The 19065-nt window shown below is 38.0% G+C and overlaps 1 protein-coding gene across 1 annotated transcript; it reads left to right on the forward strand.

Moving 5' to 3' along the window:
- Positions 1–6624: 6624 nt before the first annotated feature.
- On the forward strand, positions 6625–13078 carry LOC107791933 (uncharacterized). The gene is made up of 8 exons (XM_075250764.1): positions 6625–6702; positions 6787–6925; positions 7818–8090; positions 8230–8653; positions 8714–9091; positions 9507–9648; positions 10288–10557; positions 12602–13078. The coding sequence occupies exons 1-8, from the start codon at positions 6625–6627 to the stop codon at positions 13076–13078; spliced, it is 2181 nt and encodes a 726-aa protein (XP_075106865.1).
- The last annotated feature ends 5987 nt before the right edge of the window (positions 13079–19065 follow it).

The following is a 19065-nucleotide window of genomic DNA, read 5'->3' on the forward strand; positions in this document are numbered from 1 at the left end:
TGTGCAGTTATACCTCAAGTCTCCTCTGGGTAGTTGAATCCGAGCAAGTCTATGGTACACTGCTGGGACCAACTCCAAAATCTACACAATAAGTGCAGAGTGTAGTATCAGTACAACCGACCCCATATACTGGTAAGTACCGAGCCTAACCTCGACGAAGTAGTGACGAGGCTATGACAAGACACGTACGTAACCACCTGTACAAGTATATAAAAATACAAAGTAACAATAATAAAATAAATAATAATTTATAAATTGGGAGGGAACATACGAAGGGGAATGATATAATAATTTCAACAGGAGAAGTATCACTTAGCAGCCATTTAATTTATCAATAATAAAATGAGCAATTGATAATATGAAAAGGGAACGGCACCACCCTTCGTGCTTTTACTCTCATTTGGCACGGCATCACCCTTCGTGCTTTTACTCTTTCTAAAAATGTCACGGCATCACGCCTCGTGCTTTTACACTCACAAATGGCATGGCAATACCCTTCGTGCTTTTACACTCTTCCTTACCTTGACAATGATATTATAAATAATAAAAATGACACGGAATCACCCTTCGTGCTTTTACACTTTTTCTTACCATAAAAATAATAATATAAATTTGGAAGAGTATTTAAATGTGGGGATATGCACATATTAATCAATTCAATACCAGCATACCGACTTCACCTTCCGAAATATTCAACAATAATTAAATGAATAATAATTTCACGAATAATGATCAAATAATCAATAATAAACTTAAACAAGAATGTCTTAATTAAATAGGCAATTATTCATAATAAACAAATTCTACCTGCATGCTTTGACTCAACCACAACACATAAGTGCTCGTCACCTCACATATACGTTGTACCCGCACATTAAATCACATAGAAAATAGACAAATAAGTCCTACTCCCTCAAGTCAAGGTTAACCACGACACTTACCTCGCTTTACAACCAAATTCAAGAATCCAATACACATTTTCCTCGCGAATTCATGTCCGAAATCCTCAAATCTAGTCATAAACAATTCAATATACTCAATACAAATCGTAGGAATTAATTCCATATGAATTTACTAATTTTTCGGATAAAAATCCGAAATTCATCTAAAAATTCGACAGTGGGGACCACGTCTCGAATCCCGAAAAACTCACGAAATCCAAACACCCGTTCTGATATGAGTTCAACCATACAAAAATTATCAAATTCCGGCATCGGATTGGCTTTCAAATATTTATTTTACATTTTTGGAAGATTTTATAAAAAATCTGATTTTTCTTCCATAAATTCACAGAATCATGAAGTAAATGAGTATGGAATCATGAAATATAGTCTATATAGGACGAGGAACACTTACCCCAATGTTTTCCCGTGAAAATCGCCCAAAATTCATTTTACCCGAGCTCAACAGAACTTAAGTTCTGTCTTCCCAGATTTTTACTCATCGCGATCGCAGGAATTCATTCGCGATCGCGTAGAACAATTTCTGCCTATCCATTTTACTCTTCGCGATCGCGGATAATTCTTTGCGATCGCGAATCATGTTTTGGTTACCCAGAATTTTAACTCTACGTGATCGCGTAAATGGTCATGCGATCGCGGAGAACATTTTCTCAACCTTACGCGGACTTTTTCGATCGCGTAGCACTAATGGCGTGCCCAGTTTCTGCCTTCATTCTTTCTACGCGGATGCGATCCACTCTACGCATTGGCGATGCACTGGGAGCTAACCGTCCGCGATCGCGTGCCTATCTTCGCAAACGCGAAGGGTAAAACTCACGTCTCAAAATTTCCTTTTCGTGATCGCGGAAATGGCTTCGCGATCGTGAAGCACCATGCACCAGATGACAGCAGAAGCTCAAGAAAACCAGAATTTTCCAAAGTTCAAATGGTCCGTAAGCTATCCGAAACTCACCTGAGCCCTCGGGGCTCTAAACAGTACATGCACACAGGTCCAAAAATATCATACGAACTCTCTCGCGTGAACAAAATACCAAAATAATGCCTAGAACTACGAATCGGACACCAAATCAAATGAAATTTTCAGGAAAACTTTAAAACTTTTATTTTCACAACCGAACGTCCGAATCATGTCAAATCAACTCCATTTCTCACCAAATTCGACAGACAAGTCATAAATGACATAACGGACTTATGAAAATTTTCAAAACTCAAATCCGACCCCGATATTTATAAAAGCCAATTTTTGGTCAAACTTTAAAATCTTTAAGCCTTTAGGCTTCTAATTTTTGCCAACTGGCGATAATTCAAGTTAGGGACCTCCAAATTAAATTCCGTGCATACGCCCAAGTCCCAAATCATGATACGGACCTACCAAAATTATCAAAATACTGATCCGAGTCTGTTTACTTAAAATATTGACCAAAGTCAACTCAGTTGAGTTTTAAGGCTCTATTTCATATTTTAGTACATTTTTCACATAAAAACTTTTTGAAACATTATACGGACTGAGCACGCAAGTCGAGGAATGATGAATAGTACTTTTTGAGGTCTCAGAACATAGAATTTATTATTAAATTTAAAGATGACGTTTTGGGTCATCACATTCTCCACCTCTAAAACAAACATTCGTCCTCGAACGAAATTAGAAAAAGTACCTGAGCTGGTAAAAAGGTGTGGATATTTACTTCGCATGCCCGACTCGGACTCCCAGGTAGCTGTCTCAATTGGTTGACCTCTCCATTGCACCCGAACTGAAGGATAACTCTTAGACCTTAACTGTCGGACCTGCCGGGCTAGAATAGCTACCGGCTCCTCTTCATAAGTCAAATCTTTGTCTAATTGGACTGAGCTAAAGTATAACACATGGGACAGATCATCATGATATTTCCAGAGCATAGACACATGGAACACCGGATGAACCGCTGATAAATTAGGTGGTAATGCAAGCCTGTAGGCTACTTCACCCACCCTTTCACGAATTTCGATGGGTTCTATATACCCAGGGCTCAACTTGCCCTTCTTTCCGAACCTCATTACACCTTTCATAGGTGAAACCCAGAGCAATACACTTTCTCCAACCATGAATGTAATATCACAAACTTTACGGTCGGCATAACTCTTTTGCCTAGACTGAGCTGTGCGAAGTCGATCTTGAATAACCTTGACCTTATCCAAGGCATCCTGTACCAAATCGGTACCCAACAATTGAGCCTCTCCCGGTTCAAATCATCCAACTGGAGAACAATATCACCTTCCGTATAATGCCTCATATGGAGCCATCTAAATGCTCGACTGGTAGCTATTATTATAAGCAAACTCCGTAAGTGACAAGAACTGGTCCCAAGAACCCCCAAAGTCTATAACACAAGTGCAAAGCATATCTTCCAATATCTGAATGGTGCGCTCTGACTGTCCGTCTGTCTGTAGATGAAATGCTGTACTCAACTCAACCCGCGTGCCTAACTCACGCTGTACAGCCCTCCAGAAGTGTGAAGTGAACTGTGTACCTCGATCAGAAATGATAGACATGAGCACACCGTGAAGGCGAAAAATCTCACAAATGTAAATTTCAGCTCACCGCTATGAAGAATAGGTAACTGCCACATGAATGAAATGTGCTGACTTGGTCAACCTGCCCACAATGACCCAAACTGCGTTGAATTTTCTCTGAGTCCGTGAAAGCCCAACAACAAAATCCATAGTGATACACTCCCACTTCTACTTAGGAATTTCTAACTTCTGAAGCAAACCACCAGGTCTCTGATGCTCATACTTAACTTGCTGACAATTCAGACACCGAGCTACATATAGAACTATATCCTTCTTCATTCTCCTCCACCAATAATGTTGCCGCAAATCTTGATACATTTTGGCGGCACCTGGATGAATAGAATACCTGGAACTGTGGGCTTCTTCCAGAATTAATTCACGAAGCCCATCCACATTAGGCACACAAATATGACCCTACATTCGCAGAACTCCATCTTCCCCCATAACAACCTATTTGGCATCATCGTGCCGTACCATGTCCTTAAGGACAAGTAAATGAGGATCATCATACTGTCGCCCTCTGATGCACTCATTTAAAGAAGACCGAGCGACTGTGCAAGCTAGAACCTGACTGGGTTCTGAAATATCTAACCTCACGAACTGATTAGCCAAAGTCTAAACATCTGCAGCTAACAGCCTCTCACTAACCGGAATATACGCAAGACTGCCCATACTCATAGCCTTTCTACTCAAAGCATCGGCCACCACATTGGCCTTTTCGGGGTGATACAAAATGGTGATATCATAGTCTTTCAACAATTCCAACCATCTTCTCTGCCTCAAATTAAGATCTTTTTATTTGAACAGATACTGAAGGCTACGATGATCAGTAAATACCTCACACGAGAGACCGTAGAGGTAATGCCTCCAAATCTTCAGCGCATGAACAATGGTTGCCGATTCTAAGTCATGAACATGATAATTCATTTCGTGAACTTTCAATTACCGCGACGAGTATGCAATCACCCTGCCATCTTGCATTAATAATGCACCAAGCCCAATGCGAGTTGCATCACAATACACCGTATAAGATCCTGAACCTGTGGGTAATACCAACACTGGCGCCGTAGTCAAAGCAGTCTTGAGCTTCTGAAAGCTCAACTCACACTCGTCTGACCATCCGAATGGGGCACCTTTCTGGGTCAGTCTGGTCAATGGGCTTGCTACAGACAAAAATCCTTCCACGAACCGATGATAATAACCTGCCAAACCCAGGAAACTCTAGATCTCTGTAACTGAAATAGGTTTAGGCCAATTCTGAATATCCTCAATCTTCTTAGGATCCACTTTTATACCTTCTGCCGATACAACATGCCCCAAAAAGGCAACTGAGTCTAACGAAAATTCACATTATAACTGATTATTCCTCAAAGTCTGAAGCACACTCCAAAGATGTTGCTCATGCTCCTCTCGACTACTGGAGTAAATCAAGATATCATCAATGAATACAACCACAAAAGAATCCAAATAGGTCTTGAACACCAAATTCATCAAATCCATAAATGCTGCTGGGGCATTTGTCAGCCCAAATGACATCACTAGGAATTCATAATGCCCATACCGAGTACGAAAAGTTATCTTAGGGACATCAGATGCCCTAATCTTCAACTGATGGTAACCAGACCTCAAGTCGATCTTTGAAAACACCTTGGCACCCTGAAGCTGATAGAATAAGTCATCAATTCTTGGCAGTGGATACTTGTTCTTGATAGTAGCCTTGTTTGACTGCCGATAATCTATACACATTCGCATTGAACTGTCTTTCTTCTTTACAAATAGTACTGGTGCACCCCAGGGCGAGACACTGGGTCTAATGAATCCCTGATCAAGCAAGTCTTGTAATTGATCCATCAATTCTTTCAACTCCGACGGGGCCATACGGTATGGTGGGATAGGAATGGGTTGGGTGCCCGGAGCCAAATCAATACAGAAATCAATATCTCTGTCGGGTGGTATCCCCGGTAAATCTGCAGGAAATATATCTGGAAACTCACGGACAACTGGGACTGAATCCATAGAAGGAACATCCGCACTGGGATCACGAATATAAGCCAAATAAGCTAGATACCCCTTCTCGACCATACGTTGAGCTTTCACATAAGAGATAACCTTGCTGATAGAATGATCAAGAGTTCCTTTCCACTCTAACTGAGGTAACCCCGGCATGGCTAGGGTCACTTTCTTGGCATGACAATCCAATATAGCATGATAAGGTGACAGCCAATCCGTACCCAAAATGACATCAAAATCTACCAGATCAAGAAGTAGAAGATCCACACTAGTCTCAAGATTACCAATAGTAACCACACACGAACGATAGACATGTTCTACTACAACAGAGTCTCCCACCAGTGTAGATACACACAGAAGCACTCAGAAAATCACGAGGCACAACCAAATATGAAGCAAAATAGGAGGACACATAGGAATAAGTAGATCCTAGATCAAATAGAACTGAAACATCTCTATGGAAAACTGGAATAATACCTGTGATCACAGCTATATAAGATAGATATGAAATATTCGACATAGATATATTTCTGAAATATGGATTTAGGAGAAACTAGTATGAAAAATACTAGGTTGGAAGAGGTAGATATACCTCAAAACCTTGATTTGTTAAATAAATGGACTATTCCTAAAGTCCCTATTAGAACAATCTATGATTATGGATGGTTTCATAAACTCTCTTCTAAACAACTTGTTAAAACAACTGAGCAATCTTTAGCTTTAAATTCGTCTGAACAGACTATTTGTTTGTTAAACAAGCATGATGTAGATGTTTATAAAAAACCAATATAATTATCTGCATATTGGTATGGTTCAAATTGCTTTTAAGCCATTAACCCTTAAAGGGTTACCAGAGACATTTTTGGCTGCTCTTAGAGATGCCAAAAATCTAAATTTTAGACAGTCTCTGATGGGTTCTATTGAATCTACAGTTGCCTACGGCCCAGTATATTTTAATACTCAACCCAATCTGCAATTATCTCTATCTGATGTTAATATACTTGATGCATTGACATTAAATGTGAAAACGCATGGTTATAATTATGCACCTGGTTCTGAACTTATATATTTATCATATAAGATTTATTTTAAATTGCTATCTATGTTAAACCCTAGATGTAAATTATATGATACATCTGATCAGACCATATTAGTGAAAACGAATTTTGCAAAGTCTAAGGTCACCACGAGGAGACCTATTAAGTGGGAAGAAATTAATTTTCCAACTACATGGACTTTGAATTCGGTTATATCCCCCAATCAGATAACTAATGCTGTCAGTAATACTGAGTATTATCATATTACTCAAAATCTGGATGGAAGGATTTGCATTCAGTTTGATGATAATAGGTCCACTTATAGTAGACAGTCATTTTCTAATAATAGACTGTTGCCTGTTACTAGTTCTTATTATAATAGACATTCCTTTACCAATCGTAGACTGTTACCTGATATTCAACACATTTCTCCTGTTGAACCAGTCTATGGACCAGCTAGAAATCGTGCTGCATCTCTATACACAATTTCTACTAAAGTAGGTGATAAACCTGTTGAAAGGGTTAAAATTAACCTCAAGACAAATATTGTTCAGGATAGTGATAAATTTCTGATAAGGATATTCCTTCTGCGTCCGAGATGGATTTTGACCCAAATGATGTTTAAATGATTCCACACCAAATTGATTTTAGTCCAGGGTCACAAGCTAGAGGTTATATTCAAAAAGAATTTTTTAGTGATAAATGGAACCGGTTTAAAACTTGGTTTTTTGATACTTATAGTAAAGATGATTTAAACAATATTTCTCAAAATTTTTATGAAACTTGTGCTTTACATAATCAAATTATGTATTTTATTCCTTGGTTTATAACCACGTATTTACCACTTTTTATAAAATTTTTAGAAAGATCTTATAAAGACGGGAGTGGCAATATTACTAAAGCCATTTACCCTCCTCAAGCACCTTTTGTTTTACCTAATAATACAGGTATTACTTTTACTGCATTTCAAAAATTTATTGATGAAAATGTTGCTGCAGTCAGCATCGCAGAAATTAATAAATTAATTTCTCAATATAATTATTTGAGCTTATATGTTAAAGCTTTGGGAGAACAGATTAGTTTTCTTGATAAAAACTTGATGATTTAATAGTTTTGATAAAAGTTTTGAGTACTAACAAGAAAATAACTAATATTGCCTCTACTTCAGGAAGCAAATCAGAATCTCAAATTGTTTTTACTCATGTTCAAAGACCTCCTGAGATTCAGAATTTTAAATTTAAATCTTTTAATGATTTAGAAGAACTTCTTGATAAAAAGTTATCCGGTTTGAATATCAAACCCATTGATTTATCAAATGAGTTTGCTGATAAATTAGATTCTACTTTTGACTATAAAAATGATGTTTTGTCAGAGTTTAATAAACTCAAAGGATACCCCAAAAAGAATAAGTTTGTTAATAGCAGATATGCTGATAAACCTAGAATGCAAACTTATTATTACAATCGTCCTACTCCTCAAGATGTTTTAATAGAGGAACGTGATTGGAATCAGACTAATACGTCTTACAGTGGTTCCGAAATTTACGAATGGAATCTTGATGGATTAACTGATAGACAATTGACTATTCTTGTATATAGAATGCTTATATATACAACTATCTGTAAAAGTGAGAAATACAGATAGAAATATTTGCAAAATGATTGTTGCAGGTTTTACTGGCCAACTTCGTGGTTGGTGGGACAATTATTTGACTGTCGAAGAAAGAGCAATGGTTATTAATGCTCAAGCCACTGACGGAGGAGTTGATAACTTAGGCATGGCCCTAGTGGCAAATAGAGAAGATGCTGTTTATACTCTTATTCTTACTATATTAGAACACTTCAACGGTAGATTTACCAACCAGAATGAGACTGTCCGTACTCTCCTTAATGGCCTTAGATGTAAGACCTTAGGTGATTTTAGATGGGATAAAGACACTTTTATGAGTAGAGTCATGGAACTACCAGAAAATAAGCTTGATCATTGGAAAACTAAGTTTATAGATGGCCTTCCCTCTTTATTTGCTGAAAGAGTTAGGAAGATTTTAAGAGTTAGTTATGGTGAAATTCCATACAGAGACTATACCTATGGTAAGTTGATAGGAATTTGCACAGAGAAAGGTTTAAACCTATGCAATGAATTAAGATTGTCCAGACAGCTTAAAATGGATAAGCTTAAGGAAAGAAATCAATTAGGGGACTTTTGCACCCAGTTCGGTTTACCCGGTTTACCCGAGATTTCTACTCATAAGAAGAAGAAACATAAGTATCATAGATACCCCAACCAAGACAGTCCTTATAGGAGAAAGAGATCTAGATATAGATCCAAAGAAGAACGAGAAGCTAAGAAAGCCCATCGTAAGGCTACTAGATTTACCAAAAATAGGTCCAAGAGAGATCTAGCTGACATTAAGTGTTACAAGTGTGGTAAATTTGGCCATATAGCCCCGAATTGTAAGCTTCAAAAGTTGAAAACCTTAGGACTAGACGATGAGTTACGTGATAAGGTTTATAGTTTGTTATACATTTCTGGATCAGAATCTGATTATTATTCTGAGTCAGAATCCGAAGCTGAAATAGATTTACTTGATTTATCTGATAGTGATAAAAATATTGATAATAATTGTACAACTTGCAAGGGTAATACATGTACTTGTGATGATGATGAATTTTATAAATTGCAATCACAGTTTCAAGATTTGAACATGAAAACTATTACATCTGATAATGTAATAGAACTTTTAAAAGAAGTTACTGATGAAAAACTTCGTGAAAAAATTATTAATTTGGCTGCTAGTTCAAGTTGCTAGTTCAAGTTCTAGTTTTGCAAAACCTTTTGAAAAAGAATTTGAATATTCCCCGCCTTATTCTTTACTAGAGGTTAATAACCGTCTTTTAAATAAAAATACAACTCCAGCAAGAGATTCTTCTTTCGATGATTTAAAGGTTGAAATTGAAAACTTGAAACGAGAGATCAAATCTCTTAAACAAAATCAAATGATTTGTGATCATAGGATTACTCAGATTGAGAAAATCAATTCTCCAGCTGAGAAATCTAATGATAAAAACAAAGGTATTTCTGAAAATAATATTGAAGAAAAACCTATTAGTTTTAATTGTAAACATGATATGTTTTTAGGAATGATGCAAATTATTACTGCTCATAAATGGTATATCAAATGTACTATTCTCATTGATAATAGTTTTTCTATTACAAACATTGCCATGATTGACAGTGGAGCAGATGTTAGCTGCATTCAAGAAGGTTTAATACCTACGAAATATTTTCAAAAAATTACTCATATGGTTAGATCTGCATCCGGACATGCTTTAGATATAAAGTATAAATTGCCTAATACGGGTATTTATCAGAATAAAGTCTGTATTCCTCATTTCTTTTTCTTGGTTAAAAACTAGTTATACCCTCCTATTATACTTGAAACACCGTTTATTAACTCTATTTATCCTTTTACTAGCATAGACTCGAAAGGTTTTACTGCTACTTATAAGGATAAAGAGATAAGTTATACTTTTATTATAGATCCAGTAACTAGAGATATTAATGCTTTAATTGATATGAAGCAAAAACATGTTGATTCTTTGCAGTTAGAATTGTTTAGTATGAATATATTTGATACTTTGAATTGTACTAAAATACAGGAAAAGATCAAAATGATTTCCGAAAATATTGCTATTGATATTTGTGCAGAACATCCCAGTGCTTTTTGGAATATAAAAAAGCATATTGTCACTCTGCCTTATGAAGATAATTTCTCTGAGGATGATATTCCTACTAAATCTCGACCTTGTCAGATGAACGCGGAATTAGTGGAATTCTGCAAAAAAGAGATTGATAACTTGTTACAAAAGGGTTTGATAAAACCCTCAAAATCTCCTTGGTCTTGCACAACTTTTTATGTTAATAACGCAGCTGAAAAGGAATGTGGTATTCCTAGATTAGTCATTAATTATAAACCATTGAATAAATATTTGAAGTGGGTTAGGTATCCTATTCCCAATAAAAGAGATTTATTGTCAAGATTATATGATGCCAATATATTTTCAAAATTTGATTTAAAATCTGGATATTGGCAGATTCAAATATTTAAAGAGCATACTTATAGAACTGCTTTTAATGTTCCATTTGGGCAATATGAATGGATTGTTATGCCTTTTGGTTTGAAGAATGCCCCTTCTGAATTCCAAAAAATTATGAATGATATTTTCAACCCCTATCTAGACTTTATCATTGTTTATATCGATGATATTTTGGTATTTTCCAAAACACTTGAAATGCATATTAAGCATTTAGATATTTTCAAAAGAATTGTTATACAAAATGGTTTGGTTATCTCTAAACAAAAAATGAGTTTATTCCAAACTAACATTTGATTCTTAGGACATTATATTTGTCAAGGAAAGATTACTCCTATTCAAAGATCGATCGATTTTGCTTCAAAATTTCCCGATGTTATTACTGATAGAACTCAGTTACAAAGATTTTTGGGAAGTTTAAATTATATATCACCTTTTTATAAAGATTTGTCGCGTGATTTAGCCCCCTTATATGATAGGCTAAAAAAGGATTATAAAAACCCTTGGACTGATAGTCATACTGCTTTGGTTAAAAATATTAAGCAACGTATTAAATCTTTACCTTGCTTGACCCTTGCTAATCATGCATGGCAAAAGATTATCGAGACAAATGCGTCTAATATTGGTTACGGAGGGATTTTGAAACAGATAAATCCCAATAATAAGCATGAATATCTGATTAGATTCTACTCTGGTAAATGGTCTGAAGCCCAGAGAAAATACGCCACTGTGGCACATGAAATGTTAACCATAGTAAAATGTGTTTTAAAATTTCAAGATGATTTATACAATCAAAAGTTTTTGATAAAAGCTGACGCACAATGTATTAAATATATGTTTAACAAAGACTTTAAACATGATGCCTCAAAAATGATATTTGCAAGATGGCAGGCTCAATTAGCCCCTTTTGATTTTGAAATACAATATTAAAAGGGAATTGATAATTCTCTGTCAGATTTCTTATCTCGTGAATATTTACAGGATGGAACCCCCCCGGGGTAGGGGAAGAGGTAGAGGTTGGGGAAGATCATCCCCACAGTCCAGAGGAAGATCATCACCTTCAGGATCGTCATACGGATCCACATCAAACTCCCCAATTATAAAAATGGGAAGAAAGAGTTTAACCAATGAGAGGATATCTCTTAGAGAAGAATCATCGATCGGACCATCCGTCCATCTGGAAGATATTCCAGAAGATAGTCCGTTATACGCATATTTGCAGGCATATTTGACTGCTAAAAAACAAAAAGATACTTCTGCTAAGCAAAGTGATACTTTTGCTTCCATTACAAAAGATGACAATGATGATATCAAGTCATATGAGAAAGTGTCTAAAAAAGAAATGATATTTCTTTTAGAAAATTCTGATATTCAGAGAAAAGAAGAGCCGTGGAAGATATTCCAAAGGTATTTGATAAATGGATTATATTATCCGGGTGAGTCATACAAAACCCACTCTTATTATGAAACAATACTCACTAGTACTGGCAGTGCAGAGTTTCAGCACTTTTCTGGTTATAGCACAGATGAGAACGTTTATAATTTCTCGAAGATTATAATTAAACAGATTATATCTGTTGAAGACTAGGGTATATCCACAATGAAAGAAAGGCAGATAAGCCTTAACAAATCTCGAATGAATTTTACCTATTGGGATTATATCCAGGCATTTGATGAAGTGTTATACTACAATAATGATCGACACAAACATACTTGGTTTATTAATGCATATGCAAAGATATTTGCAGAAGCTATTCCTAATTGGTTTCTAAATTGGTGGTCATACCACGGTCCGACAGTAAAAATTTTACCTGATCCATTTCTAATGTTATACAAAGAATGGATAAAATTTTTCCCTTTTATAAACAATTTATATCACACAGATCATATCTGTTACCTAGAAAAAATTGACCAAATTTATTTCTTTCTGGAATTCTCTATTCCCTAGATTCATAAATGGACTCCAGAAGTCGGTTTCACCGAAGAACAAGTCCCGTGCTTATACAGGACCTTTTACAACAACTTTTGGGATAAACTAATGAAAAAGGATTCCAAAATAAAGACATTATATGGTCAAGAACTCTTGGATTCCATCAAAACGAAAATCCAAGAATATTCCAGCAAACCTCAGAAAGAGGTGATTGATGACAGCTCAGTACAACATATTGCCAGAAAGATCTCCTTTCAGGAAGGAGATAAAGAAGAAATGATTAACAACTACTTGGAAGAAGTCAAAAGAAATTTACTTCGTTCCATTAATCAATATGAAAAATCAGACACTTCTATGCAGAGTGAAACCAGCAACGATGATATCGCTGAATATTCTCAACCCTTTGAATCAGAGAAAACACTACCTGATGAAGATTTGCAGAATGCGGAAGAATTTCTCCGCAAAATGAAAGAATCAGACAAAAGACCAGCATAGTAAAACAACTGGACCCCACAAACACAGTGAAGCCACCGGACCCACAGCATAGTGAAGCCGCCAGACCCCACTCAAACAGTAGATACACTGTTCATCAACAGTAGATACACTGTTCATCAACAGTAGAAATACTGTTTTGTATAGTAAAAATACTGTAACAGGGACCCACGGGACCCACTTTTTACTGTTCATAGATTCTTTTCTTTTCTATTTATACGTTTCATTCATTCATAAGAAGAGGAATGAAGCGAGACCCTCTCTCTCTAGAATTCTCTCTCTCTCTCTTCAAAGTGTAATTAAGAGTTTATAGTTTGTTGATTGTAACAAGAAGAACAAGTAGATAAAGTTTTCAGTTCTTCATCTTCAGGCCTTGCATCCCGGCCATAAGGTACTGATTTCTTTCTTAGTTAGTTTTTCTTCTAGTCTCTCCTCTCTGGCCGTGACGATGTCCGGCTAAGAGACTTCATATCTATGTTGAGTATCTAACTTCTCTCTTATATAAACCATGAAAGAGACGGCATCTATTTAAATATAGATGAACTTTATATATAGAGTTTTGACTTGGTGTTAAGATGGTTGGTACAGTCTAATATAACACTGCTCTTATTGGCTTTGCCTTAGTGGCTTCGTCTAGCCAGCCGTGAACCTCAGCCCGATAAAGGAGTTTAAAAGGGCCTCTTCTTTCACGGTTAAAACTGCTAGACACATGGGCTCAATAAAAGTATGTATTATATTACGACAGACCCCTTGCTTGAGTAAAGGTTTTAACCTTCCATACAATCATTAAACTATATATAAAATTCAAGTATATTTCAATTCTTATATCCTTACTGATTGTGTGGATTACCGCCAGTCTTTAAACTCGGCCTCAGGCCTAACTGGAAAAGCATAAAATTGGCTGGGTCCTACTACTCTGAACTGCGTCCCTGGGATGGCCTCTAATTGGCTGGCCTCTACCTCTAACGGCCTGACCTCCACCTCTGATGATATGACCTCCACCTCTAGCTGCCTGACCCCTACCTCTAGCTGGCTGAGCAGGCGGTGAAGCAACCGGTGCTGGAATCATAGCACGAGAGCCCTGCTGCTGCATGCTGCCCTGAGACTTGGGGAAAAATCTAGCAATGTGCCTTAGATCACCACAAGTATAATAGGACCTCGGCTGCTGTGACTGCTGACCCTGAAATTATCCCTCTCAACCTGAGTAACCACCCTGAAAACTCTGGATCGGAGGTGCACTGATAGGAGCTGGTGGTGCATTGTAGGATGCCTGGAGTGCTGAATGAAATGGCCTGGGAGGATGACCCCTACCAAAATTACCCCTGCCTCCAGACGAGGCACCACTGAACCCACCGAACTGACGAGGCCTCTTATCAGACCCCTGCCCTCTCTTCTGTGCAAGAACCATCTCGATCCTCCTAGCAACATTAGCAGCCACCTGAAAAGAAATCCCACTTCCGGTCTCCTTGGCCATCTGAAGCCTAATAGGGTGAGTAAGTCCCTCAATAAACCTCCTCACTTTCTTTCCCTCGGTAGGAAGTAAAAGGAGAGCATGACATCCTAGATCCACAAAATGGGACTCATACTGAGTAACAGTCATACTGACCTACTGTAGACTCTCAAATTGCCTGTGGTAATCCTCTCTTAATGTGATAGGGAGGAATTTCTTTAGAAATAGCCGTGAAAACTGCTCCCAGGTCAATGCAGGCGATCCAACTGGTCTGGTCAATGTATAATCTCTCCACCACCTCTTGGCAAAACCCGTCATCTGAAATACAGCAAAATTGACCCCATTGGTCTCAACCATACCCATGTTCCGCAGTACCTCATGGCAACGGTCAAGATAGTCCTGTGGGTCCTCAGAAGGTGTACTACTGAAGTAAACTGGAAAGATCTTAGTAAACTTATCCAATCTCAATAAGGCCTCAGAAGACATGGCGGGCCTATCATCAGTCTGTGCCGCAATAACTGGCTGAACTACCCCAACTGGCGGGGTTGCTGGAGCCTGATTCTGGGGAGCCATCTGCTCCGGAGCGGGAGTAGTGGGAGTTTGTGCTCCTCCCCCAGCCTGTGAGATGGCTGGTGCCACTAGAAATGTACCATTCTGGGCCACGCCCTCCATAAGACTTACCAAACGGACTAGAGCGTCCTGAAGCACTAGAGTAGCTATAAATCCTTCCGGGACCTGAACTGGTCCAACCGGCACAATATGAACGGGAACCTCCTCCTGAAGATCCACCTGAGGTTCAACAACAGGTGCTGCTGCTCGAGCTCTAGACTGAGCTCTACCTATGCCTCTGCTTCGACCTCTAGCACGCCCTCGGCCTCTGGTCATAGTTGCCACCAGGGGCTCTGGTCTCTGTCCGTTGGTAGATGTATTACGCGTTCTCGCCATCTGCGAGAGAATAAGAATAGAATGGTTCAATTATCGATGATAGAATAAGATCGCACAACATAATAAGAAAGAAGTGATATTGTTCCTAAACTTTATAGCCTCTAAAAAATAAGTACAGACGTCTCCATACCGATCCTTCAGACTCTACTAAGTTTGCTCGTGACTCATGAGACCTATGTAACCTAGTGCTCTGATACCAATTATCACGACCCAAAATTTCCACCTTCAGGATCGTGATGGCACCTAACATTTCACTTGCTAGGCAAGCCAACGCTAAAATAATCTTAACTATTTTAAAGCAAATTTAATTAAATAGAAGTCAAATTACTGAAATAAAGTGCGAAATACCATAAATACCGAATTATCAAAATACATCCTAGAATCTGGTGTCACAAGTGCACGAGCTACTAGGATAATACAAATAAAGGTATGAATAAAATTCAAGCTGTTTGAATAATCGGGCTACTTCTTCTCTTAATTGTCGGTAGTCCTCGGTCTTGTGGCCATGAGTGCCATGGTACTTACACATCAGGTTAGGGTTTCTCTGGGTAGGGTCGGACTGTAATGGCCGAGGCCACTTGGTATCCTTGATGCTCCCGATGGCAGATACGATGCTGGAAACATCGACATTGAAGTTATATTCCGATAACCTTGGTGTCTCCCTGGCCTCGAGCGGTCTATCAAAACTATTTTTGCTCATGAGTCCCTGGCTACTGTAGCCTCAATCGCTCCTCTTCTCATTTCTTGTAGGGTTACGCCCAAATCCGTTACTCCTTCGATCTCCGCTATACGGTTGATATCGGTCTCTGTTCGGTCTTGATTTATGATCGACGACTCTATTAGACATGTCATTAATTCTGATGGGATAAACGAACCCGGAGGGGGCCCTGAGCTGATCATCCTCGACTCTGATTTTTGACTGGTACCAGTTATGGACGTCAGCCTAAGTCACCGCCTGGTACTCTATCAAATTTTGTTTTAGCTGCTGCGAAGCCAAGGAGCTTCAGGGGTTAAGTCCTTTCTGTGAATTCCTGAACGGCCCAATCATCCACAACTGAAGGCAAGTCCATCCGTTCCATTTGAAACCTCGATACGAACTCCCTGATCATGTCGTTGTTTCTTTGTTTTACCTTGAAAAGATCTGATTTTCTGGTCTTGACCTTGACGGCCCTGGCATGCTCTTTCACAAAGGCATCTTCAAGCATAGAAAATGAATCAATATAATTTGGGGGTAAGTTTTGATACCATATCATTGCTCCTTTTGATATGGTTTCTCTGAACTTTTTCAGCAAAATAGACTCGATTTCGTCATCTTCTAAGTCGTTTCCCTTGATGGCACACATGTAGGAGGTCACGTACTCATTTGGATTCTCGGTTCCATTATACTTAGGAATATCGGGCATACGAAACTTCTTCGGGATTGGCTTCGGTGCCGCGCTCGGAGGGAAAGGCTTTTGGACAAATTTCTTGGAGTCTAGTCCTTTCAATATCGGGGCGCTCCTGGGATTTGATCGACTCTGGAGTTATAGGTCTCCACTTTTTTGTCGTTTGCCTCTATTTTTCTCTCCACCGATTCCACCCGCTTTGTCAGTTCCTCAAGCATTTTTATTATTTTGGGGTTGGTTCCGGGGTCAGCTTCATACGACCTTTCTGTGGCTTGCTCATTTCTTTGGGTGTTTTCCCGGGATGGTTCGGGCTCAACTCTGCTGGGGCGCGGCTTTGATTATGCAGCTGTGCTATCGCCGCCTGTTGGGCCTGTAACATTTCGAAGATCACCCGCAGATTGATCCCATCGGCTTTACCTTCGGGTGTACCCCGAGTCGTTGAACAAGCTTCTCCGCAAATAGTGTTCTCAGGGTCGGTCGGCAGGTTAGCATCGGTGGCCACATGTGAGTTGGCGTCGGCTGGGTCTGCAACTGGGACTCCGTTAGGATCAGCAGGGGGCACCTCGTTGCTAGGCACTATATTGTTATTTTTGCCGTGATGATCAGATTCAATATCAACGTTCAAGTGAGCAGACTAAGAGTTTGATATTTTTAGGTTAAACTGAAATAAAAATCTCAAAGAACAAGCGTAAAATAGAGTGTGTTATGGAAATTTATATCAAATTACCATTATTATCCTTAGCCCCACAGTGTGCGCCAAACTGTTTATCCTTAAAATGGATAACAATTATATTTATACGCGGTTTTAAGGATATGTGGATTAATCTGAGACAAGTGATTAGTAATGTTAGATAAGCAAATGAAAGATAGAATAATTAGCCAAACCGGTAATAGTATTGAATCCGGGTTTCGTTGTGGGCTTAACAATTTATCTGCCTTCAATTCATAGCCAAAATATATATGAAAAGTTATGAACAAGAATAAGAACCTTTGAATAGCTTAGAAATAAGGAAAACAAGTTTATATTGCCTTGATATACGTGTTACAGTGTGTTTTACCCTAATTATAATTCTAAGAAAGGTAAAAATCTTCCTTTTTATTAATCACTGATCTGCTGCCGATACGGGCCGAGATTCACGCCGTTTGTTAATCGTGCACGAATATTTGGTAATACTTTCCGAGGTCTTGGAACTCGAACCGGATCCGGGAGGCATGGTATTGATGGCTCCGAGGACAAGTGTTTTGTTTGGGCCTTGATACGAGAGGCTCCTAGCTTCGATTCTGATTCCTTGTAGTTACGCCCTTGATTCGTTTGCCCCACTGAAAAATCGGGGTGCTCATTAGCCTCAGTTTTACCTATATATATATATATATATATATATATATATATATATATATATATATAATTGAGAGGTCTAGGGCCGGTTATGTGGCATGTCTCAATGCACGGGGATTGCCTTTTTCTTTTCTCTCAAATTTTTAGTACTTCCTATTATTTTTTCCTATTTATCTCTGTAAAAGTTAGCGGTTAAATTATTTGGGAATCCCAAATGTTTCCACTTATAATCGTTCCCAATAGTTTCTAAAATATCCATTTTCTAATTCTACTCTCTTCTCTTCCATGGGAAAAAACCAACCACTGAAAATTCATCAAACCAATGAAAATATTATATCATATGTGGTGATCTAAATTGAAATTCAATAGTTGCCATTCAAGTTGGTAACTTAAGCGACAAAAAGGGCTGGTAAATCTTTTTCCTTTTTAAAAAATTAACAAAAACTGAAAGTGTATATTTCAGATTTTACGGATCCAAAATTTTTGCTATTTGATGTTCTTCATTTTTTGCTCTCTTGATTTTCTTTTAATTGGGAAAATAATTTTTGATAGTGATTTTAGTATATGTTAGTCACCAAAAAATCAAGCTTTTCGTCACTTGGCTTCACTTTGTTGGTGCTTCAATTACAAAAGAGAAGAGAGTTTTTTTTTTTCAAAGTAAAAGATCAACCACTATTATCATTACTTGGGAATGTCTTCCTTCTCCTCTTTTCCTTCTAAGTTAATTTTTGTATCAACATCTACTTTTATTTAATTATTGTGTCTACTGACCAAATTTGTATCGCTTACACACTAACATAAACTTGCGACTAATAGAAGCTAGTTTAATGATACATATTTTACTGTTCACACCCGATGTTTATTTCAACTTAGG

Source organism: Nicotiana tabacum, chromosome 4 (genome assembly GCF_000715075.1).
Source record: "Nicotiana tabacum cultivar K326 chromosome 4, ASM71507v2, whole genome shotgun sequence".
NCBI lineage: Eukaryota > Viridiplantae > Streptophyta > Magnoliopsida > Solanales > Solanaceae > Nicotiana > Nicotiana tabacum.

Excerpts from the sequence above, each read along its gene's own strand:
- LOC107791933 (XM_075250764.1), top strand. The coding sequence starts at position 6,625 with ATGTTAAACCCTAGATGTAAATTATATGATACATCTGATCAGACCATA. Across the intron at positions 6,703-6,786 it reads CGAATTTTGCAAAGTCTAAG|ATAACTAATGCTGTCAGTAA; the intron begins GTCACCACGAGG and ends TCCCCCAATCAG. Across the intron at positions 8,091-8,229 it reads GACTAATACGTCTTACAGTG|GTTTTACTGGCCAACTTCGT; the intron begins GTTCCGAAATTT and ends TGATTGTTGCAG.